Source organism: Elephas maximus, chromosome 22 (genome assembly GCF_024166365.1).
Source record: "Elephas maximus indicus isolate mEleMax1 chromosome 22, mEleMax1 primary haplotype, whole genome shotgun sequence".
Lineage (NCBI taxonomy): Eukaryota > Metazoa > Chordata > Mammalia > Proboscidea > Elephantidae > Elephas > Elephas maximus.
In genome coordinates this window covers 72,641,158-72,666,882 of record NC_064840.1, presented here as the reverse complement: position 1 = coordinate 72,666,882, position 25,725 = coordinate 72,641,158, and the positions used below count along the sequence as shown (strand labels likewise).

At 41.9% G+C, this 25,725-nt stretch overlaps 1 protein-coding gene across 9 annotated transcripts in view; it reads left to right on the top strand.

The window, feature by feature from the left end:
- The window catches only part of DLC1 (DLC1 Rho GTPase activating protein), a 456,845-nt gene that overhangs the window by 414,038 nt on the left and 17,082 nt on the right, over positions 1 to 25,725 (top strand). For 7 of the 9 annotated variants that reach the window (XM_049866099.1, XM_049866100.1, XM_049866098.1 and 4 more), the window contains 4 exons: positions 6,828 to 6,899; positions 15,459 to 15,540; positions 22,511 to 22,574; positions 24,301 to 25,724. In XM_049866099.1, the coding sequence (XP_049722056.1) occupies positions 6,828 to 6,899; positions 15,459 to 15,540; positions 22,511 to 22,574; positions 24,301 to 25,724 (1,642 nt within the window). The other 2 variants (XR_007514914.1, XR_007514915.1) reach the window with 2 other exon arrangements.

Below are 25,725 nucleotides of genomic sequence, written 5' to 3'. Positions count from 1 at the left end.
TCCCCAGTACAACGGGATGAAATGGGGCCTGGTCCTGCGGTCGTGCTCATGATCCCTGCCATGCTGGAGTCCACTGTTGCCTTCCAACCTAGGGGGCTCTTCCAGCACTGTATCGGGCAGTATTCTGTTGTGATCTATAGGGTTTCCATTGGCTAATTTTTGGAAGTAGATCACCAGGCTTTACTTCCTAGTCTGTCAGTTTGGAAGTTCCACTGAAGCCTGTCCACCATGGGTGACCCTGCTGGTGTTAGAAACACGGGTGGCCTAGCTACCAGAATTGTAGCAACATGCCAGCCACCACAGCAGGACAGACTGACAGGCGGATAGTGGTAGATAACATTAGTAAATGTGTACGTTTTGCTGTCTGACTTAGCCCTACTAGGAATTCATGTTACATATAGGTAAAACCTGTCTTGAGCAGCTGTGCGTGTTTAAAAGCAAAAACAATTCAGGTCGTATTTCTTAGCCTGCCTTTGAAGAATGGAAAATATTAACGGATCCTTCCTTCTTTCAACAAATATTTGCATGCCTCCGGTGTGCAGAAGTAGCCTCTCAATTAAGACACAGCCATTGCTCCCCAAAGCCTCATAGTGGGTGCACCTCACCCAGACTAGGGAAGGCGGGGGCAGAAAGGCTCACTAGAGAGGAGAAGGAGGTGGAGGGAAGGGGGGGTTTGTCTGAAGCAGAGGAGAGAACACAGGTTAAGGGACTGAGGTATGAGGGAGGGTGATGTATCCTGGCAGCTCTTCAGTAGCCCAGTAAGACTGAAGCTAAACTTGACATTGCAACACCTAAACGCTTACGCACCGGCCAGATTATGAAGGTTGTGGGCCGTGCTGTGGGTTTGGGTTGTATCTGAAGGGTGGGGGAGAACCACTAAAGAGTTATAAGCAAGGAGTGATGTAATGAAGCCAACGCGTCATTAAAACTGGCCTAGGGACTCAGGGACCCTTTGGACTAGGGTAGATTTCTTTGGGGTCGGGAAGGGCAAGGCTTAAATCAGTTCAGTTTGGGAGACTGCTTGGCTAATCCAAGGCAGAAAGAGTCCAGGACAGGGGAATACAAAGAAATGTGACCTGGCTCAGTGGTTCTCAATCCTAAAAAAAAAAAAACCTCATTGCCTTCCAGCCGGTTCCAACTCATAGCGGCCCTATAGGATAGAGCAGAACTGCCCCAAAGGGTTTCCAAGAAGTGGCTGGTGGATTCAAACTGCCAACCTTTTGGTTAGCAGCTGAGCTCTTAACCACTGTGCCACCAGGGCTCCCCCAGGGTTTTCAATCCTGGCTACCCTTAAATTTACTTAGGGAGCTTTTTAAAAAATGCAAAGACCAGACCTCCACCCCACCGCCACCCCCCAGGCTGAGTAAATCAGAATATCTTGGAGGGAGTTAGTCATTGGTCTTTTAGGAAGCACCCCAAGGCGATTTCCATCTACAAGCAGAATCCAGAGCCTTTGAGATTGATGTCCCCTAGCTACAAGTCTTTGAGGCCTCCGTGCGCCTCTCCACGGGACCTGCCCTGAGATACACACCCGCCAGGAAAAAGACGTGCAGTTATCAGAGAGCCGCGAGCCTGTCCAGCTGCACCGGCAGTCCGGGACATTTGACCGCTTTGAAGTAGTCAAGAGATTGGTAAGCAGAGTCGGCCTTACATCTGAAGGAATCCACGTGACCAAAGGGGAGTTCTGGCTTAGCTCAGAAACCCCACCTGCCTTCACACAGCGAATGTGGCTCTTTAGCTGTGAAAGCATCCACTTTTCCATCTTTGCCCACAAGTCGGCCATACTTCTGAGACCCACAGGACCTGGAAAGCGCTTGAATTTTCCTAATTTCCTCTAACTCCTTGCAATTGACTTGAATTCTGATTTTTGACGGCCTGTCCCTCAAAGAAGGGAAGGAGTCCGAGAGGGCCCACTGTGATGAAAGAACAAACCCAAGAAGGAAGGAGTCACACCCTGTTGAGGCTCAGTGACTTTTGCTCAACTGGCTGAGATCAGCGAGTTTGCCAGAATGATGACAGGTTGCGAATTTCTGTTTAACTTACTGTTGAGGGGTAAGGGGAAGATCGAGTCATCCCATCACACCAGGAAATGTGCAAATATGGCCTAATAGTTCCCAGCCATACACAAAAGGATCCCCGGGACCTCATTCATTTAACGGTACACAACTGCTTTGTGGAACAGCTGAGGACTAAAGCAGCTTCCAATAAAAATTTCCTGTTTCCTCCTCAACACGTTTGCCTGTTGTTTGCTCAGAGAAAACCCAGGAATAAAAGTTTCTTTGTATTTTTATTGTATTTTTAGTTTCTAATGGCATTTTTGCCTGCTGGGGAATGTTTTTTTTTTAATTGTCCTCATAGTTTTCACGCCACCACCCACACATAAAGGAGCCCTGGTGGCGCAGTGGTTAAAGCACTTGGTTGTGCTCCAAAAGGTCAGCAGTTCGAACCCACCAGCGGTTCCGAGGGAGAAAGATGGGGCATTCTACTTCCGTAAAGATCACAGCCTTGGAAACCCCATGGGGCAGTTCTGCTCTGTCCTACAGGGTCACTGTGAGCCTGAACCAACTTGATGGCAGTGGGTATGGGTACTCACACGTATAAAAAATACTAAAGGAAAAATCCCTTTGAGCCAATTGGAGACCTCTAAAAATGAGTATGAGGGAGGTGTTAGAGGGACTGGAGTAATGTACAGGGCTTTCTTTATATTTTAAACTCTTGTTCAATTTTACATGTGTCTTAAGGAAAGAACCCAAAACCCACTGCCATCGAGTCAATTCCGACTCACAGCGACCCTATAGGACAGAGTAGAACTGCCACATAGTTTCCAAGGACCTCCTGGCGGATTCGAACTGCCGACCTTTTGGTTAGTAGCACTTAACCACTACACCACCAGGGTTTCCTAGGAAAGAACCCAGTCTTGCTAATCTCTGTAAGTCTTGGTTCCCTCCTACCCTGTGGAATTTGAATGTAAAGAGCTTGTTTTAAGGAGAGGGGGTTACTTCACCTGTTGCCTTATCTGTGTATATTGGGATGATAATACTAACGGCATTTTAGGATCAATATGAAGAGTAAATGGACTAATGCAACAAGTGCTTAGACAAACAATAAACCCATTGCCGTGGTCTGGTCGAACTGATTCTGACTCATAGTGACCCTACAGGACAGAGTAGAACTGCCTTCTAGGGTTTCCAAGGAGTGCACGGGGGATTCGAACTGCCAACCTTTTGGTTAGCAGACAACTTTTTAACCACTGGGCCACCAGGGTTTCCAAGTGCTTCAACAGGCCTTGCAGATATTAAGCATTCAGTAGAAGTTGGCCATATAGAATTGCTGAGAAGACATATGGGAAGACAGCACACTGGAGGCAGCGTTGGGCTGGACCTTGAAGGGTGAGTGAAAATTGACTGGAGCTGGTGGGAGGGCGTTTCAGGCATAAAGAAGTCACGGCATCCCAGGGTGAGGAGAAGATGTGCACCAGGTTTACTTTGGCTGGGAGGTACAGGGAGTGAAGGGAGCTGAAAAGTGAGGTTGGTTGGCTGCTTGTGCATGGTCTGGAAACCACACAGAGGTGCTCAGGCTTGACTTTCTAGGCAGTGGAGTTCCAGTGAAGCTTGAGGTAGAGACAAGATCAAAGCTGTGCTTAGGAACTGTGATGAGCCAGGGCTGGCTGATGCAGAGGGGTAAAGGTGGAGACCTGGAGTTTTAGTTAAGAGATAAGAGAGAAAGTAATGGCAGGAATCAGGTGGCAACTAGAAAGTGTTCCCTACCTGGCTTGGATGTAGACATAGGTTTGTTCCATATGAAATGAAATTAAAATATTGATGTTTCGGGCACAGTGGTTAAGAGCTCGACTGCTAACCAAAACTTCAGCCGTTTGAATCCACCAGCCACCCCTTGGAAACCCTGTAGGGCCGTTCTGTTCTGTCCTGTAGAGTCGTTATGAGTCGGAACCAACTTGACGGCAGTGGATTTGGTTTGGTTTTTGGTTATATTGGATTGCTGGCATGTTCTCTTGGTCTGTTGATGATTGGAAAGGTGTCAGAGTGAGGCTAGCAAGCACACCGTTTAACAAAAAAAATCAGTGACAACTTTTTCACAGATTTCTGGTTCTGATTTTTATTGAAACACAGAATTGACTTCTCATTTGTTATGCTGCTTAAGTTTTCATGAGTGAAAAAAATTCTTATGTAAAATAAATATATGTCTTTCCATTTCCCATGGCTTCAAATCTAAAAGAAAGGCAGAGAAAGGGTAAAATTACTATATCTCTGCAGTTCTTGAAAGTACTACTTTTTACAGCCATTGTAAGCCTTTAATTAGATTATCTGCTAAGGAAACAAACCCTCAACTGTTTGCGTCAGTTCTTTGCAACCAAGTAATCCTAAGAAGAGTGACTATTTGGACAAGTTTTTAGATCGTTTTTGGTTATTTTAAGGCGTTTTATTTGCTTAGTGGTGAAATATGGACAATAAGAAGATACCTAGACGATAGGTCTCTGTGTGTCCCTGAAATCACATATGAGTAATAATATGTAATACTTTAGAGTTTATCAGGTATTATAGACATAAATGAAAAGGTTTTTCAGAAAAATAACATCTTAAATCTTTCGTGCCTCTTGGCGTAAAATCATATTAATTCAGAAATTCCGAAACAACACGCTCTAAGTAGGTGGCAAATGTCTGATGAATTGTGTTTAATTAACCCTTTTGTATGTGTGCTGACCTAGTGTCATGTCTGAATCTAGTCAGAAATGGTAGACATTAAACATTTCTGATTACTAGCCAAGATCGTCCCATGGAGCAGTTCCACCCTGTAACACATGGCGTCGCTGTGAGTCGGGGACCGACCCGAATGCAGCTAACAACAACAGCCACTGGTTAAGTAAAATATTAAGAAACCAAGCACGTTTTCTTTTTAACTTTCCGTTTTTCAGTGGCTAAAAAAAAAAAAAAAAAACAGTATATTCAAGGAAAATAACTCCTTTCGTCTATTTAGAAGTTACTTAAAACATTTTTTAAAAAAACAAACATTTGGTCATTTTTCTTTCATTGGGGAGATAGAGACAAATAATGTCCCCATTCTTTGAGGTATAATGTTGAGCTTTTATATGGCTTTCCAGCAATATAGTTTTCTAAAAAATGTGTGTTATCATTTTATCTAAAGCTTCCTTAATTTCTCTCTGAGACAAGGTGTGGATGGCAAATGCCTTGGGAAAATACATGGGAAAAATGCAAACTCAGCTTACATCCAGCAATTCTATATACCCCTTTATTTACTGTTAAGATTGTAGATTTTCCACATTAAGTCCCTTTATCCTTCACCCCCAGGTCAACCCTAAATCTTGTCTTTAATAATGCTACTTTCATTGTTACCCTAAAAAGATTCGTGAAAATAAACCTTTCCATACTGTTTATTTCCACTCCTCACTCATAATTGTTTTAGTTTGCATATTAATAAACTCTTCAGAAGATAATAGGTGGTTTTTCTATGAGTCGGAATTGACTCAACAGCCACTGGTTTGGTTTGGTTTTAAGCGCAAGAGTTTAACCTGCTTTAATGAATTGAAGCCTTAGTTACCTTTCTGTAAAGGCCGAGGAACTCATGGTGAAGTGGTACTGTGAAAATACTTTCAACCCTAAAGCTACTAGGCAAAAAGTAAGATGTCTGTACTTCTCCCGGTGTTGGCAATGGGCTTCCTATCTGGCTCAGAGGAGACGCTTAATGAAGATTAGAACCTGGAATAAATTAAGCAATGTTGAGACATTTATAAATGAGTGAAAAGCCTTACATAACCAAGGACTCATGGCCTGAGGAAGGTGGGAAGAAGAGTTGAACGGAATATTCTTTGTGCCAGCAGAGAAATAATTAATGTGCCCAAGCTCTCCACTGTGAGTTCGTTTTAACAGGATTGTAAATCTGTGCTCGAGTGAGTTTTTCCACAGTGTGTCAGTTGCTCTTGGCCTTTCTGTTTATAAATACTACCTACAAGATGTTAAACCACAGGGTAGCAGAAGGCTTATTATGCATTTCAGCCTGCCAAGATTGTGGAATTTATTGACTTAATGCCCTCTTCCTTGACGTCTGGGCCTCACTACTACTGTATTAATAACCCATGTACCGAAAGGCACATCACCCCAGCATCTGGGGGTTCTGTTTGTATCATGTTGGGAATCAGAAGGGCTGTTACTTTCTCACTTGAGTTCTGTTCTGGGTGTCAGATATACTTGGTGGCCTTTTGTTTTAGTGAAAAGCAAACCAAGTTAGGCTAACCAGGCTTCAAATGAGTTATTTAACCCCCTTCAACTCTCTCATTTTAACTCTCATTATTTGTAAACCTTATTTTCATAATCATTTGTAACCAAAGCCATACAAAGCCATACAAAATACTTAACTGCTAGGACCCCATTTTTTTTGTTGTTGTTTTTCATTTGTTTTTTTAAGGAAAAAAAGTATATAATTATATGCATAGAAAAAAAAGATCGAGAAAATGCACAAAAATATAAATCATTTTGAGTTAAAAGTTTTTTTTTTCTTATCTGTACTTTCTACAGATGGCATGCTTTGCTTCTACAACAAAAAAAAAAACTTATTGCTGTTGAGTCAATTCCGACTCATAGCAACCCTATAAGACAAAGTAGAATGGCCCCATAGGGTTTCCAAGAGCAGCTGGTAGATTCGAACTGCTGACCTTTTGGTTAGCAGCCAAGCTCTTAACCACTGAGCCACCAGGGTTCCTGTATAATAAAATCAAAATTTATTAAAGAAAGGGAAGCTTGCTGAGATACTCAGGGCTAATGATTTTGTCTTTTTTTTCTGTTTTATTCTAGAAATTGAAGCCAAGGAAGCTTGTGATTGGCTACGGGCAACGGGTTTCCCTCAGTATGCACAGCTTTATGAAGGTGAGCTGAAAACACCGTTGTTTTGTTTTTTGTTGTTTTATTTTATTGGTATAATTGTAACCTTTGGCTAATCTATTACATACTTATTTTAGACATCTTATGTATTTAACTAAATATTTCTTTTTTAAAAACTTATTATACTAAGTACCTGTGACCCCACCAAACAAACAGTAGCTCCAACCTTGATAATGACACACCTTGTGGTCTCCCATTCTGTCCTTCTGCCATCTCCTCCCCAAAGTAACCATCATCCTGACTCCTCTTTATCTTTTTTTAACTTTCCTTTTTTGTATAATTTTATTGCATATTCCTAAAAAGTATATATATGTTCCTTAAATATATATATATATATATCTATGTGTGTGTATGTGTGTGTTTTAGTCCTTTTTACCTTTATAAAAAGAATATTATATACTGTATGTAATCTTTTGGGATTTCATTTTTTCATTTAATGTTACGTTGTTAAGATTCTTCTATACTGTGTCTCTGTAGTTCATTTAATTCTCCACAGTTTATTCATCCACACTCTGATTGAAGGGCATTTTGGCTTTTTCTAGATTTTTCTATTACAATCTGTGTTGTTACAAACATTCTGGCACCTACCCTCTTATGGTACATATGCAATAATTTATCTTATAACATGTAATACATATTACATGACTTAGTCTATAATATATACTTATAACATATAATTAGGAGAGGAATTACTGGGTTATAGAAAATGTGTATGTTCATTTTTATAATGCATACTTCAAAGGTGCTCGTAACAATTTTTATTCCTACCAGTAACATATGAATATCCTGACTATCCACATGCTCAAAACACTTGATATTGTCAGACTTTTCAATGTTTGCCAATAAAATGGATATAAAGTGATGACTTACTGATTTTGCTTCAATTTCCCTGATCAAATTTCCACTAGGCTATGCTCAGCTGTCTTGAGCTCACTGTTGTTGCTCCTCAGACCCTCTGTTTTTGTTACCTCAACCTCTAGGTCACTGATTCTTTCTTCTGCCAGCTCAAATCTGCCGTTAGTCCTTCCAACAAGATTTTTATTTCATTTATTTTTATTTTTTTATTTCATTTCAGCTTCAGTGTTTCTGTTTGGTTTTTTCTTACAGTGTCTATATCTATTGATAGGTTCACTTTGAGATGAGATTGATTCGGTCACAGTGGATTTGGTTGGATTGTCTCTATTGGTATTCTTGTTTTGTTCATGTGTCATTTTCCCAAGTCCCTTTAGATCTTTGTTGGTGTTTTCCTTTAGTTCTTTGTGCTGGTTTAATATTGCTGTATTATATTCCTTCAATCTGTTAATTATCCAGATTTCCATAGGGACCATTACTCTCCTTTTATCTTGTCCTCTTGACTGGGCCATCATTTTCAGTTGTGTGTGTGTGTGTATGCCTTGTGATATTTTTGTTGATGCTGGAACATTGGAATTTTACAAAGAATTAGCTTCCTTAATTTCCTCATATACATGTTGCTTCTAATAACACCAAAATTCTACAAGAAACTCTGAGGCTGGCATAGGCTTCAGACATTTCTTACCTTTCCATCTTCTATATTCCAGCAAGACTGAGGGTTCGGTCTTTCAGGCCACTTCTAGACTGGTCAGTATATACACCCTGACCAGTCTGCTATCAAGATCTGACCTATTTACTTTGGAGCCAGAGATCAAGGCTCTTCCTAATACACAGGAGAGCCATCCATTGACTAGGGTTTCACCCAGAGAGGAAGGATGGAGGCAGTGGAAAAAGTTATTGTCCTTTCCTTGAGATTCATTCAACCTTGTTTCATTTCGTGGCTCTCTATTATTGTTACTTGTCCACCTTTTCAGAGCTCTTATGGGGCTGAGTACAGACTTCTAGTTGTTTTTCTTGGAGTTCACGTGGGGATGGTTGGGGATCTTAGACCTCCTCATGCCGCCATCTTCCCAACACGCACCTACCTGTCTCTTGATGAATTTTTTTCTGTGGCATTTAATTTTTAATAGAGAAAAATGGACCTTTCTTAAAAAAAAAAAAAAGTCAGGATCTAGGTTCTTCTACTTCATTTTCTCATCAGTGTCCTGGGAATCACTTGGAGGTTGAGACTGGAGGTAAAGAGCGCCTCCGGCCTCACTCATTCTTGGTACCTCTGGCTACCACGTATGGATAGAGTGTGTTCTGTGTAGGGTGGGGTGGGTGGACTGTCATGGGCTGCAGGGTTAGCTGTAGTCTCAGGCACATCCTCCCCCTGTCCCCCACTTCTTTTCTCTTGCCAGGGTTCACAGAGGGAAGGGAGACAATCCCCCTGAGGCCATGGTGTATGTGAAGAAAAATTCAGGCACATTGATTTTTAAGCGGTGGTCTAATTCTACAATAAAAAAATTTAACAGGTAACCATTTTAACAGTTATTTAGAAAGTTGTTTCCATGTCCCAGTTAATGAAACAAGACTTTGTTGTTTTGATTTCAGTGAATTGTATAAAAAGAGAAAGCCTTTGGAATAGACGTGACTGTTTATTCCTACAAATAAAAAAATTTTTTTTTTTTAACAAACAGTGCCTGTTAAAGAGAAATGGGAATAGAAGGAGAAGGGGTGATAGCTCTGCCAGGCTCTCCTGGGCTCTGCCGCTCTGCTGTGAATTTTATGTTGACCATAACTGGCTAATCATATAACTGGACAATTATTCATATAGGGAACTCAAGTGTCCACTTTATTGATGTCACAAAACCACTCTTTTGCAAATGTGAATTTTACAGGGTCTGCTCATTCCCTTCCCTTTTCCCCTCATTCTACAACCTTCTTCCTCAGCATAAAATTTGCGGCATATATCTGTTCATGTAAAGGCTCTTTTTTCTCTAGGATATATTCCAAGGAGTAGGATTGCTGGATCATATGGTAGTTCTAGCTTTTTAAGGAAACGCCAAATCAGTTTCTAAAGTGGTTGTATCATTTTACATTCCCACCAGCAGTGTATAAGTGTTCCAGTCTCTCCATAACCTCTCCAACATTTATTCTTTTGTGTTTTTTTGGATTAATGCTAGCCTTGTTGGAGTGAGATGGAATCTCATTGTAGTTTTGATTTGCATTTCTCTAATGGCTAATGATTGTGAGCATTTCCTCACGTATCCGTTAGCTGCGTGAATGTCTTCTTTAGTGAGGTGCCTGTTCATATCCTTTGCCCATTCTTTAATTGGGTTATTTGCCTTTTTGTAGTTGAGTTTTTGCAGTATCATGTAGATTTTAGAGATCAGATGCTGATCAGAAATGTCATAGGTCATCTTTTTGCTCTTTTGGTGAAGTCTTTGGATGAGCATAGGTGTTTGATTTCTAGGAGCTCGCAGTTATCTAGTTTCTCTTCTGCATTGTTAGTAGTGTTTTGTACACTGTTTATGCCATGTATCAGGTTTCCTAGAGTTGTCCCTATTTTTTCTTCTATGACCTTTATCATTTTAGGTTTTATATTTAGGACTTTGAACCATTTTAAATTAGTTTTTGTGGATGGTGTGAGATATGGGTCTTGTTTCATTTTTTTGCAGATGGATATCCAGTTATGCCAGCACCATTTGTTAAAGAGACTGTCTTTTCCCCATTTAACTGACTTTGGGCCTTTGTCAAATATCAGCTGCTCATATGTGGATGGATTTATGTCTGGATTCTCAATTCTGTTCCATTGGTCCATGTATCTGTTGTACCAGTACCAGGCTGTTTTGACTACTGTGGTGGTATAATAGGTTCTAAAATCAGGTAGTGTGAGGCCTCCCACTTTGTTCTTCTTTTTCAGTAATGCTTTACTTATCCGGGGCCTCTTTCCCTTCCGTATGAAGTTGGTGATGTGTTTCTCTACCTCATTAAAAAATGTCGTTGGAATTTGGATCCGAATTGCATCGTATCTATATATCACTTTCAGTAGAATAGACATTTTACAATGTTGAGTCTTCCTATCCATGAGCAAGGTATGTTTTTCCACTTATGTTGGGCTTTTTTGGTTTCTTGTTGTAATGTCTTGTAGTTTTCTTTGGATGGGCCCCACTTTCAAGCTCACTCACACGGCTGTTTTCAGGGTCTGGCCCTCACTGGATGTTAGTCATAGTCATCAGTTCTTCCTTAGGGCTAACTCACAGCATAGCAGTTTGCTTCCCCAGAGAGAGAAGAGAGATGGCAAGAGAAGTCCAGCCAGAGCCGTCTTCTCTTGTAACTTAATCTTGAGAGTGATATCCCATCACTTTTGCTGTATTCTGTTTGCGGTGGGGCATTTTAGAAGCTGCCTACCACAACATCTTAGTGCTGGCTGTACATTTTAACTTATTTGGATTGTAACAAAACAATTTGAGTGCACTCTCCAGTTCATTGAAATGGGGTGGGAGTTTTATTTGTAAAACACTGGTTTTAAAGAAACACTGACAAAAATATGAGATCTGTGCACAACTTATAGGGAACAGTTGAAAAGATGGAATGTTCCCTCCCCGCGCCCCCCCCCCCCCCAATTTAGTAGGGCTGTGATAGCTGTTTTCACACAGTTGGTGGGATATTGCCTTAAAGATAGTCTTCATGCCCAGTGCTGAAAAGACAGAATCACCAAGACCAGTGTGCAAAGAATATTGGTAGAGTCATATCATACTCTGTAAGAAATGGTTTTAAAATAATGACAGCTGTGAACTAATGAAGTGTCTTTTATAGGTAACTTTCAAGCAGAGGTTGTGTGAATAGTGGGGAAAAAAAAAAAAAAACCAAACCTGTTACTGTCAAGTGGATTCTGACTTATAGCGACCCTACAGGACAGATTAGAACTGCCCCACAGGATTTCCAAGAAGTGGCTGGTGGATTTGAACTGCCAAACTTTTGGTTAGCAGCTGAGCTCTTAACCACTTTGCCACCAGGGCTCTGGTGAATAGTGAAACCAAAAAACCAAACCCATTGCTGTTGAGTCGATTCTGACTCATAGCGACCCTATAGGACAGAGTAGAACTGCCCCATAGGGTTTCCAAGGAGTGCCTGGTGGATTCGAACTGCCCACTTTAGGTTAGCTGCCTTAGCTCTTAACCACTACGCCACCAGGGTGAATAGTGATTTCTAAATTGAGAAGAGATGAGATGACCTCCAGAGCCTCTTCCAACTTGAGTGTTCTTTGTTTCCTTAATTGCACTGAGGTGGGAACACTAGTCGTCTCTCATTCGTTCATCCATCCCTTCGTTTATTCATTCATTCAGCTAACCAACAAGCCCCAGTGTTTATTCTGCACCGACATGAATGCCCATCGCCATGAGAGATGCTGCGTATTTTATAAAAATAAAACATAGTCTGGACCTCAAAGAGTACCTTCAAGGGGTTACCAACATTGCAAAAAACAAACATAATTTTGATGGATTTACGTGTTAATAATTCACCTTTTTCATCACTTAAGAAGGGAGGAGATACTGGGGAACATTGCGTTATCATATCACAAAATCCCCAAAAGATCCAGTTGAAGAGATGTCACGTCTTTTCGCCAAGGACGTCCACCTCATCTCACAATAAATAGCAATTTAGTGATGTTTCTTTTGCCCTGATACCTTTCTAGGGTGGTGAGAAGCGGGCTGCCTCCTGGAACAATAGGGATAGGCTCTCAGCTGGAGCCTTTCAGTGGTCACCAGCAGCCTTTTTCATACAGGAGCAGAATTCCCTGAGCCCATGATAAGAGTGGATATACTTTGCAAGCTTGGAGGTGCTAGACATGATCAGCAGGTTGCCTTGAAGAGGGATCTGGGGTTGGTGTGTGGTACTCATGAGAACCGAATCAGACTGAGACCACAGAGATCATTTTTATGTCCCTAGCTCTCCCAGCTAAGTTAATTCATTATCTAATTTCCTCCTTGTAGCCCAGACTGATTGTGTGATGTTTTTCCATGAAGATGAATTCTGAATTATGTTATTATTACGCTATGTAAAATACTGTCCTGATCCTCCACTTCAGAAAGTAGCTGCGATTTCTTTCCTATTTTTCCTAAAAGGTAGTTGGTTAATCTGGATGCCTGTTATGGTGGAGTTGCTTATCTCTCCATCCCTTAGGGAGACTTTTTGACCTGTGAACATTCAGAGTGTCTGTCTTTCAGTAGGGCTCTGGAGGTGGGTGGGAGGACCAGTCCTCTACTGGGTTTTCAATTCACAGCTCTACTGGAGATGAGAAACATAATTGCATTTACAGTGGCCGTAACTTGGCAGTCCTTTTGTTCTCCTGTTTAGAATTAAATTTCCTCCAATTATGTCCATTCTGGGGGTTGATTTGCTGCCAAGAGACACTTCCCCGTGATGTGTTTGCTAAGACCCAGTTCCAGTCTGTCTTACTTCTTCCCAAACCCTGGGATGCAGACTGCATTCTCACAGGTTCCATTTTGGGGTCCCATCATTTACAAGTCATTCGAAGCGTAAGCCTACACTATTTTTTTTTTTTTTTTTTCATTTACAAGTCATTTGAAGCGTAAGCCTGCTTTTGAGGTATACCGTGTATTGGTCTGGACTATCATTTCTCACGTTCATCCTGCCACCACACACAGGATGAGTACACACACACTTGCACAAACACACCAACCCACACATTCCTTGTCTTCCTGTTTAGGTTTATTTTTGGTACTTGGCAATTTTTACTTCCTGCTCTTAAATCCAAGCTGGGAGTTTAAATCCTAGCTGTATCAGTAAACTGTCATCTTTTAAAAGCCAGTCCTTTCAGGAGAGAGTCTAGGCAAATAAGAGAAATTTATCCATGTAATTCTTTCATTCTTCACTTGCATTTAGCCCCTACCGAAATTTTTTTTTTTTTCTTTCTTTCCAGTTTACAGAATTTTGACGTTAAATTGGATCAGGAAAGTCATCCAAATACAGCTCTGGGTACCCTAAGCTAGGATTTACTAAAATAATACAGTTGCCGCCTCATATACACTTAACGGGTCTTGTGGGTTTTTAATATTGTTAAATCTATTATTTAATACATAGAGTTCCTGGTGTTTACTCAGAGTGAAATATGACATCACAACCTTCAGGCAGCTTTACAGTCAGTCTGTCTTGCTCCTGGTTGCTAATAGTTGACAATAACTGTGAGCCTCCTCTTATGTTGCTTCTGTCACTGTGCCACTAATCATTTGTCTACGGGAGACTTGGTCTAGGAATTAACGAATGGAGATATAATCCCGCAACACTACATTTTATATACTTCTTCGTGAGTCTTTGGACTAATAGCTGGTTCCCTGGTCTGCCTATGCTATCGCATACAGGGAATACTATCAGCAGTCCAACCCTAGCTTTCAGAAAAAAGAATATAGACTATCCATTAACACTCACTATGATAGTTTTCAGAATTTTTAAAAAGGTACTTTGAATAGCCCCTCTGGAAAGTAGGTTACTAGGAATAAGTAACCCCCTACCACTCTGTAAATCATAAACCATAAAAACGTAAGCCAGAGTCGCAGACCCCCTAGTCAGCCCGAGAACTAGAACATACATTATCAATGAGTACTGATGACCCTGTCTGTACCAGCATGCAGCATTAGCCATTTTGGAGGCACGAGGGATTTTTTTTATTAGATCATGGTTGTCCTGGCGACCTACTGTGCTCATTTATTTCATCCGTTCCTGAGCCACGGAGTTCCACAGAGGCACTCTAACCCACAACGGTGTGTAAACATTTTACTGGGAAGGCCCTTATTTACCCTAATAGCTGAAACTCCAAAGGGTGGTAAGGTGCCTTTATCTAGGGGCTGTTTCAGACCTGTTGTAAATTTCCAGGGTCTGCTGCAGGCCTCCCCCTCCCTGCTCTTCAGGGGTGTGTTTATCTAGGGGGATCTCTTTAAGCGGTAGAGAGAAGGATTCTTCCATTGAGTTGACTTTTACCCTTTCTGCTTCTCAGTTCTGGTACACTTCAGTATTCTCATAGTAAGTAAGCTTTGCTGCAAATTAAGAGTTTTGGGTTCTGTTGTTCTACAGGGACTTTATAGCCAGCCCTTTGTTTCTGGCTGAGTTGTATTAGCTCCTGAGAAGCCATATGGAAGTGTTCATATTTAAAATAGTATATCTTGAATTCTCTTTAGCTCTTGATAGTATGCAAATAGATTAGATTCTGTTTACTACCTCTGGCCATTGTCCTCTTGGTGTTCCCTTGGCTCAGTTTTTCAATGATCCTGATCACACGTAGGCAAAGACACACACGGGGAAAAAAAAAAAAAAAATAGCCAAAACAGCCACATTAAAAGAGGGCATCCTTTTGGTATTTATTCTGGCTTAAATTATAATTTGTAGCTGGGGGTCTGTTGCCTGCTGGTGTTTTTAAAGGTGGAACAGTACTTCGAACCACTTGTCTTGGACAAGAAACAGTATTTAAGGCTCCAGACACTTGGAATCATAAGCGTCTTTAGGCCACTGATGCTGAATGTCTTACCCTTTTTTATTCTCCCATGACACTTGATAGGGAAGGAAGTATCTTGTACATGGTAGGTACCCAACAAGTTACACTGGAATTTTTTGTTGTTTTCTTTTTCTGCTAAACTGAGTTAGTTTGGCAAGAACTTAGGTGCTCAATAATTTTTTTTTTTTTTTTAATAGATCTCCTGTTTCCTATTGATATTACCTCGGTCAAGAGAGAGCATGATTTTTTGGACAGAGATGCCATTGAGGCTTTATGCAGGTAAATGAAATAAAATGTGTGTGTGTACGTGCGTTTTAAGAAGGCAGGACTTGTCACTGAAATGGGCTTTTGTTTTCCTTTTGCTCTAACTAATTATGTCAGGTCTTTGATGAGCAAAATGGATATGGTGATTTACTTCAGTATAAATCAAAGGCTTTTAAATTAAAAAAAAGTAAAATCCTGTTATTTAATATTGCCACTAAAAATAACACCTACACTGTCCTAAAAGGTATTCAGATGGATGTTGTTAGTTGATGCTGCTCATGGCGACCCCATTTGTGCAGAGTCGAACTGCTCCATGAGGCTTTCAAGGCTGAGGCCTTTTGGAAGCAGATCCCTAGGCCTGTCTTCTGAGGTGCCTCTGGGTGAGTTTGAACCACCAGCCTTCCAGCTATCAACTGAGCGTGTGACCATTTGTGCCACCCGAGACTCCTGTACGCAAATAGTACCGTTGCATTCTTGATACCATATGATTGCTCAGACAGGTGCTCTAAGAGCTGTAGCCAAAGCTGTTAACACTGAGTGGAAAGAGGACATCCAGAAGAATAAATGGGAGGTGGGCGTAATGGTATTACTGAGGAGTCAGGACCACTGTTTCAGTTCCAGAAGAGCTTCTGTGAGGTTCTTCCGTTTCCCCAGGTACAAAATAGTAACAGCATTAAAGATGGTTGTAAGACAACTCAGCCCAGCCTCAACATACAGGAGACAAGCAGTAAACGAGCACTGATGTGAAATGTGAGTAAAGCTGTCAGAAATCTCCGCTGTTTGAGCTCATGGGTCGTCAGGCAGAGGCGCGTCCTCAGCTTGCAGATTTTAGTGACGTAGAACTAATCAAATGCGTGGCAGACCATGTCGGAATACTGATAGCCCTTTCAAAGTCCTGGTGACATTTTTATTCCTTTTAAGTTATTCCTATTTGTCATTGTTCTCAAAACTTAAAAGCAATAAAAGCGAAATTGTGGGGGAAGAATATGCACTGACGAAATTCCCTTATCGATTTGATTGTAAAATTAAAATAAATTTTAATTTCGATGTATAACTTGAAAGAAAAAAAGTCGTTAAGGTAGAATAATACCCAGTATTTCTTTATTATTTGTAGGCAAAGAAAGCAGCGGTAGCTCTGCAAAAGTAATGTTTTTTGTCTTTTTTATGTAATACAGTATTGTTGGAGGCAGCTAACTTAAGCAGTAGTTTTAAGGAAAGATAAAACTGAACCCAGACCTGTTGCCATCGAGTTGATTCAGACTCGTAGCGATCCTCTAAGACAAAGTAGAACTGCCCCATAGAGTTTCCAAGGAGTGGCTGGTGGATTTGAACTGCCAACCTTTTGGTTAGCAGCCAGGCTCTTAACTGCTGAGCCCCCAGGGCTCCTAAGGAAAGATAGGTAGAATGGTGAGTGTATGGAGCAGACTTGTTCTCATGGTTCTAGAAAGAAAAAAAAAAAAAGCCATATTAACCACAGAAAGACTGTCACTTTTCATGTCCAATGCCATGTCTGCTTAGAGATATCTAAGATGCATGTACAATTTCTGAAAGCGACTTCGTTCCAAGTCCTGTGCTGCAGTGTGTCATAGCATCGCTATGTCATGTGGAATTAAGAAATGCCGCTGCTGCTGTTTCAGAGGGGAAGAAATCAGCTTCTGGAGTATGAACTACCCCAGACATTTTTTAAATGTTTCCATGCTTAGCTGTGGGGCCAAATTACTTTATTTTCAATCCATCATTGGTGATAAGCCATATAAATGAGGTCACTCCCAAGATGCATCTTAGGAAATATTTAAGCCTTGCATCAAATCATCCATTTCACACATTTTAAACTACTTAGCGAGCAGGCCGTCTGGACAGCCAGCAATGGCTGAGGAATTCCTGGGTCATAAAAGTATTACTGTAGCATTTCAGCCCAAAGTGTATCATGGTTAAATTCTTGAATACTTCTTTTTTTTTCTTTTTGAAATACCAGTTTGAAACTTAACTAGTTTCCCTGTTCGGAAGAGCATCGTAGCTTTGCAAAGTTGACCTGTAGGAGAGACCAGTGGTGTGCGCTGCCTCAGAGTACAGTTCGAGAAGCCGCCTCCTTTGACTAGCATAAGTCTGTGCTCCTAGATCTTTCTTTAAAAGAAAAACCTCAGAGAAACTGGATTTTGATATTTTTTGGACTCAGCAGCATGTTCTGATTGGACTTCAGTTTTCTCTTATACATAGAATAACGTCTCTCAGGTTGGTTGTGATAGTTTTCTCTTATACATAGAATAACGTCTCTCAGGTTGGTTGTGATAGTTTTCTCTTATACATAGAATAACGTCTCTCAGGTTGGTTGTGATAGTTTTCTCTTATACATAGAACAGCGTCTCATGGGTTCATTGTGAGAAGAAAACAGACTAATGGATGTCAAAGAGCTTGGTGTTGGGTTTTCTTTTTTTTCTTTAATTCTTCAGAATTCACAGTAACAGTCATCAATTTATTCATAGCAGAAAACCCAAGGAATGCCCCTTACCCACATGCTCACATCAGTGTACTCTTCATGGAAAACAATACCCCTTCTGAGAGGCGTAAACCGGTGTTTCAAAGAAAAACGTGGCAGACGTGTATAGTGTGTTTCTAGCACTTGCCTTTGACATGCTTTACAAGTACTTGGGATCCTTGTTTTACTGACAGAGATTCACCTCATTTGCTGGACCAGCCTATGCCAAACACTTTCTCAGCCTGTGGAATTAAGGGCCGGCAAATAGGTTCTCTCCGGGCTGACAGACTTCGTAGGCTTCTGTCTTCTGCCTTGTTGAAATATTTTGAACAACTGATTTTAAATATATATAGTAATGCAATTACAGAAACTCAGTTTAAAAGCTTTACGAAATAATCCTGACCTACCGCCTTACCCCCATTGTCTTGGACCACATTTTATGCACCCATGTTCTGAGTGCTCCTTCTTACACATTAGCGTTCTGTTCAATGAAAGATTTATTATAAACAGTCATGTGCCTATTAGCATTCGCAGATCTGGTCAGAAATCTCATAGTTGCTGATCTTTCTTAACCATTCTCTCGTTAGGGCAGGAGGCCAGCAGACCTGCTTTTTTGACAATGACGTTGATACTGTCTTAAGTATAAACCAAAAAAGAAAAAAACACCCACTACCGTCGAGTCGATTCCAACTCATAGCTACCCTTTAAGACAGAGGAGAACTGGCCCATAGAGTTTCCAAGGAGCGCCTGGTGGATTCAAACTGCAGACCTTTTGCAGCCACAGCTCTTAACTACTACACCACCAGGGTTTCCATCTTAAGTATACAGCTTGCTAATGACCAAAGGTTACAGCTATGAGACTGCTAGGTTTTTTGGGTCAGTTTAGATCGCTAACGTGGCATCCTGACACTCACTCTTGTAAGAAGTTTTGTGTATTCATTTCCTTGGAGAGACTGGCTTTTGTCCCAGTTTTGCGTTTTAAGCCAACCGCAGTGACAAGGGCTGGAAACACTGGTGGCGTAGTGGTTAAGAGCTTAGCTGTTAATGAAAAGGTTGGCAATTCCAATCTACCAGGTGCTCCTTGGAAACCCAATGGGGCAGTTCTACTCTGCCCTTCAGTGTCGCTATGAGTTGGATTGACTCGACAGCATCAGGTAGGTACAGGTAATGACAAGGCCAAGGTTACAAGATAGTTATAGTCAATATTAAACTGCAGGGGTTATTAAAAAAAAGCTTGCCTTAAATCATGTGGTTATCGGATAATATTATGAACTGTGTGTTATCTACTAGAAATAGCTCAGGTAATTACCTCTTATGCAAGGTTCTTCGCCTTTCTGTAACTGCTGACAAATATTCCATCTTATTTACCTTTGGAGTTAAAATTGACTCCTCCTATAAAATTGACTCGTCCTATAAACATTCCCTGGAACCCTGGTGGTGCAGTGGTTAAAACGCTTACCTGCTAACCTAGCTCAGTGCAAACCCACCAGTTGCTCCACAGCAGAAAAATGTGGCGGTCTGCTTCCATTAAGATTACGGCCTTGGAAACCCTGTGGGGCAGTTCTCTACTGAAGAGTTTTGTACATAAGGTGGTACCCTATAATGAAAAATAGATAACCACGCGGTTATCTTCACAGCGAAGCTTCATTGTAAAACAGCCCTTGAAATGCCTAAGGTATGAAGGCAGCTTATCTGATAGTAGATTTTAACTTGGTTACCGTTTCTATTCTGTTAAAAGGGACGCAAGGCATTTTTCAAAGGAAACTGCACAGATTCCAAGAAAATATCTTTAAGAATTGGAATAATTTTTATTTGTCAGGTTTTACTTGGAAAATCATTCCTTTTCCTTTCTTGCTCTTCTCCTTTGCCTTGTTTTCATTTTGCTGTGCTTTTATTGGGGAGCTTGTAGCACCATGCTGAAAAGCTCTTGAACCCTTGATGGCCCTTGTGCTCCCTCCCTCTGCAGAGTAGGATACAAGTTGCCCAGCAGATAAGATTGACACATTCCAGCTATGCTGCGCCTGGCCTTCAGTGGGGTGCGAATGACCAGGGAGTCCATGCAGATGGATTACCATACCAGAGTTCCAGCCACTCATTTCAGAAATCATGCTTAGGAGATAAGCCCCCCGGTAACGCAGTAGAAACCCTAGTGGCGTAGTGGTTAAGAGCTACACCTGCTAACCAGAAAGTTGGTAGTTTGAATCCACCAGGCGTTCCTTGGAAACTCTGTGGGACAGTTCTACTATGAATCTGAATCAACTTGATGCCAGTGGGTTTGTTTTTTGCTTTGGTGGTGCAGTGGTTAAGAGCTCGGCCGCTAACCAAAAGGTCTGTAGTTCAGATCCATCAGCCACTCCTTGGGAACCCTGTGGGGTAGTTCTCCTCTGTCCTATAGAGTCACTATGAGTTGGAATCGACTTGATGGCAATGGGTTTTTTCTTTTTTTAATTTATTACGATCATTAATTTATTTTAAAAATGAATACAGAAGATAATCTTTTTGAGCACGAGGGCTGCCATTTTTTAGTTAAGTGGCGTAGGCAATATTTGTGATCTCTCTACACCCATCCCATTTCCTCATGTATAAAATGAGGGTAAGTGGCAACATCAAGGAGTCCCTGAATGCGCTCAGCTGCTAACCAAAAAGTTGGCAGTTAGAGTCCACCCAGATGTACCATAGAAGAAAGGCCTGTAAATATACTTCCTGAAAACCCTATGGAGCACAGTTTTACTCTGACACACACAGGGTTGCCATGAGTTGGAATCAACTGGACAGCAATTGGTTTATAAAAGAATTGTTGTAAGGATGAAGCTGAGATACGGTTGTAAACTTCCTAGAGCGAACACCCAGTCTGTTCTAGCTGGTACTGTTATTTAATGTTGGCACCATCTCTCTGTAAGTAGATTAGGTGACATAGGTCAGCAGTCCTTGGAGATCCTGGGGGACAAATGAATGCCACAGAAACCCCAAGAAGTAACTTCTGTATTTCACAATTATAATGCCATCAGCTTGGTGCTACCAGCATACAAAGATAATGTTGGCCTTTATAAAACTGGCCTCCTGGGCCTTTTTTCATTCCTCTCAAAGCTAGAGTGCAAAATAAACCCCTCTTGCACCCCCCACAGACCTCCATGCCTGGTACATTTGGTTGTAAACACTGCTCAACCATGAAAACCCAAACGAAGTCAAGTGGGTATTTGATTTCAGGTTTGATTAATGAAATCCACACCTAAGACTAAGGATTCCAGAGTCTTTAAATCTTGAAAACATTCGAGAACCTGAAACACTGTGAGTACAAGTCATTTAAGTAATCGATGTCCCTTAGAGAGGGACATTATAGCCACTCATTTTAAAGCCTCTGGGCTTTTTCTTAGTTATTTATTCCTCCACCCTTTTCCCCATCAACAGAGAAAATTTTTCAGAGCATAGATGCTCTGGTTGTCTTTGTTTATTCCGTAAACAGGCTCTACCACATTAGCTATGCAATCAAAGGCAGCCTTATCAGGCAGGCGAAAATGTTCTCTGTCTTGGTGCATCAAAGTTGTTAGACAAGTTGCAAGAACTGGATCAAGAAGATAAAGCCTTGAAGGGCAGTCTTACAGTGGGTTTGAATTTCTGTGAATTCAATGCTCTTATCCTATGGAAATGTAAGAATTCAGTTTTAAGAAACAACTGGAAAACTTGTGAGTAGAGCCATGACACAAGACAGCAAGCAGATGTGGGAAAGGTTCATTTGAGGAAGAGTAAGTGATGACCATCTGAAAAATGTTAGAAAGAATTGGGCCCTGAAGAGCTGTCTGTCCCATTTTTATCTACTGTTTACTCTGGCGTATTTGAAGAGTGTCTCTTTAAGCTATGTCCTTTATTTCCCGGTGAGGATGTGTTTGTTTATGTATTTCATTTCCAATGAAACAGAATTTTTTGCTTAATTTTAAATTGACATTACCATTTGACAGGGGTAAAAAAAAAAAAAAAAGGGTATTAAAAGTTAAAATTCTAAAGAAGAATTTGATCTGAAATACTTATTTTTAAAGTCTGTAAGCTTTTGATCCTTGAAGCTACAAAGTACCCATTTTAAAAACAGTCATTTGCTTTATGGCTGTAACTATAGCAGAAATTACTCCTTCCGTACAGGAAGTTATAAAAAGAATTAAGTATTAAAGAAAGCTCAAATTTGCTTTCTGTGTAAGAACTCACAACATTTTTAAACAGGCTATCTGAGATTCTTATTCATCAGAGACAACTAAAAACACTTCTTTTTTGAATATGGATTGGAGATAGAATATACTATTTATTTTGCCAACAACTCTAGTTGGTTCCTTGCCTCTGTTTCTATTTCTATGAAAGGAGACATCACTGCCTATTATTTCAAGAAGTTTCCGATATTTTTCCAAATTAAACATTTTAATGGGTTCGAAGAAAGTCATTAAACAGTGTCAGTTGTTTGAAAAAAATATTGATCCATCATTGATTTTCCATCTTTGCTAATGTTATTCCTTTGCCTCATAGACGTCTGAATACTTTAAACAAATGTGCGGTGATGAAGCTAGAAATTAGTCCTCATCGGAAGAGAGTAAGTATAAAATGTATAGTAGGATGGGAGGAAAACCAAAAACCAGATTATGTGCTTTGCCATAGGTTTTATTTCTCAAACACTTACTTGCTTCTTCCTCAATATCTGCATTTTTAATGTTGTAATGAAGTGAAGATTACTAAAGACTGCGTAGCCCTGGATAGTTGAAACCCATAGCCGCAGCCAACCAATGAATTATGTTTTACCCATTGTTTTTGATCAGAACAAATGATCTCTTACTTTATCTAATTAACTCAATGCCTAGCACATATTAAAGGAACGAGCTTAAGGAGTCCCAGGGGATGGCTTCCTACAGAAAATAAAGCTAAAATTCTTTGAACTAGTCTGTCTTCCCATATATAGCAGTAACAACTATGTTTCAAAGCTGTAGATATGAAAGCAAAAGCTTGACTTGTGGGATATTGAAGAATAATAAGAGGTTAGGAGGGAGGAAAGCAATTGAGGAAGGAAGGGGGGAGGGCCAGGAATCCCACACATTCTAGTCAAAACGGGTGGCACACAACTGAATCGCGCACACAACTGAATCACGCACACAACTGAATCGGCTGCTGTTTTCTCCGATGTATGTAATGCGAGGACCTTTTATGAGGTGTTAGGAGAAGAGGCGGGTGGAGTGCCAGGAGTGTGTGCCACAAATTAGAGTAAACAGGAATTTAAGGTTGGTGGAAGAAGATTTTTCTGACTGTTCAGAGAACAAATTTTAATTATCCCAGAGCCCCTGACCTGCAGCAAGTGGCCTTCTCGGGGAGTTAAATCTTTTAAATAAATGAACTGGAACCTCAGCACCCAGTGAGCTGTGTACAAGAGTCTCCAAGTCAGCTTTTCATGCTCTCTACTCATTGTCCTGTGAAACTGGGGTCATATGATATTTTCCACACCAGTGGGAAAGACATGTATCATACCGAACTTTGCTTTTGATACCCCGCCTAAAAGGGTGAGATGCGGTGGTTCGTGTTATAGCTTAACCCTGTGTCCTGCACGTGAATCAGGCGTCACCAGCAAAGATGCTACTTAGTTTTCAAATGTTATATGCTGTCAGGACTGGGTTTTTGAGAAGGCTCGTTAAATGGCCTGGAGCAGGTCCGAGGTTGAAACTTCACAGGACAGTTGTGCAGTTAGCAGTAGCCCTGGTGTCTAATGGGGGAGGGGAAGAAAAAGAACAGGTAAGAGGCTGAAAAATATGGAACTGAAACGAAGTGACGGCTTTCCTTGTTCAGTATCTCCATTAATCTGCTAAGAAATCTTGTAAACTTTTACGGTAGTTAGAGTTTTAAGTTAGCACTCTTCCTGGTGTTTGAAAACTACCCTTTTAATTGCAAAAGGGACTATAAACACCATCAAGACAGCAAAATTGGAGGCAGTCCAGAGGGAGTCTTACCCGTCGCTGACTCCAGTTCAAAATACTTTGCATGCCTGGAATTTTCACTCATCTCAGAGGCTTCCTCTGTGAGCAATTAAAGAGTATTCTATGGATCCCAGTGTTGCCATAAAATAACGCTTATTTAGCTTGCAACACACGGTCAGGCGTTTTCCTGTTAGATTCCTCAAATAATCTTCGTTATTAAAAAAATAATGAAGAAGTCAGGGGAGTATCAGCATGGGGGTGTGTTTGGAGCCGTCTCCTGGCCGTCTGGCCTGGTGCACGTGTCTTCCTCCTGCTGTCTGCTGGCCTCAGTGTCTGAATGGCTCCATTCTGTCTTTGCAGAGTGAGGATTCCGATGAGGACGAGCCTTGTGCAATAAGCGGCAAATGGACTTTCCAGAGGGACAGCAAGAGGTGGTCCCGGCTGGAAGAGTTTGATGTCTCTTCTTCAAAGCAGGCCCCAGGGCCCGGGTCTCCAGACAATTCCCACCTAGAGAGCTCTGCAAGCCACGAGAGCGTGCTGACGGAGCTCAGCGAGCGCCAGGAGGGCTCTTCCATGTACAGCCTCAGCAGTACCGCCAGCCTCCCCACCTGCGCCCCCCAAAGCGCAGACATGACGACACCCCGGACTCACTCCGTCATTCGTGTCTGCCCCTCCAGCCACTTTGTTGGCCGTGATGACTCCTTCTGCAGCCTGCCCACTCCCAAGGAACTGTCCAGCTTCAGCTTCGGCATGAAAGGCCATGAGAAAAGCGCCAAGTCCAAGACGCGCAGCCTGCTGAAAAGGATGGAGAGCCTGAAGCTCAGGGGCTCCCACCACAGCAAGCACAAAGCGCCTTCGAAGCTGGGGCTGATCATCAGCGGGCCCATTCTCCAAGAGGGTGTGAACGAGGAGAAGCTGAAGCAGCTGAACTGCGTGGAGATCTCCGCCCTCAACGGCAATCACATCAACGTCCCCATGGTACGAAAGAGGAGCGTTTCCAACTCCACACAGACCAGCAGTAGCAGCAGCCAGTCTGAGACCAGCAGCGCTGTCAGCACCCCCAGCCCTGTCACCAGGACCCGGAGCCTCAGTGCCTACAATAAGCGAGTCGGCATGTACTTAGAGGGCTTTGATCCTTTCAGTCAGTCCACATTTAACAACGTCATGGAACAGAACTTCAAAAACCACGAGAGCTACCCGGAGGACACCGTGTTCTACATCCCAGAGGATCATAAGCCGGGCACGTTCCCCAAGGCCCTCTCCAACGGCCATTTCTCCCCGTCAGGGAGCAGCACCTCTGTGAACTGGCGGACGGGGAGCTTCCACGGCACCGGCCATATCAGCCTAAGAAGGGAAAACAGCAGCGACAGCCCCAAGGAACTGAAGAGACGCAATTCCTCCAGCTCCATGAGCAGCCGTCTGAGTGTCTATGACAACGTGCCAGGCTCCATCCTCTACTCTAGTTCAGGTGACCTGGCCGATCTGGAAAACGAGGACCTCTTCCCCGAGCTGGATGACATCCTCTACCACGTGAAGGGCATGCAGAGGATAGTCAACCAGTGGTCCGAGAAGTTTTCAGATGAGGGAGATTCCGACTCCGCCCTGGACTCGGTCTCTCCTTGCCCGTCCTCTCCAAAACAGATCCACCTGGACGTGGACAATGACCGCACCACACCCAGTGACCTGGACAGCACAGGCAACTCCCTGAACGAGCCTGAGGAGCCCTCCGACATCCCTGAAAGGAGAGACTCTGGGGTCGGGGCTTCCCTGACAAGGTCCAACAGG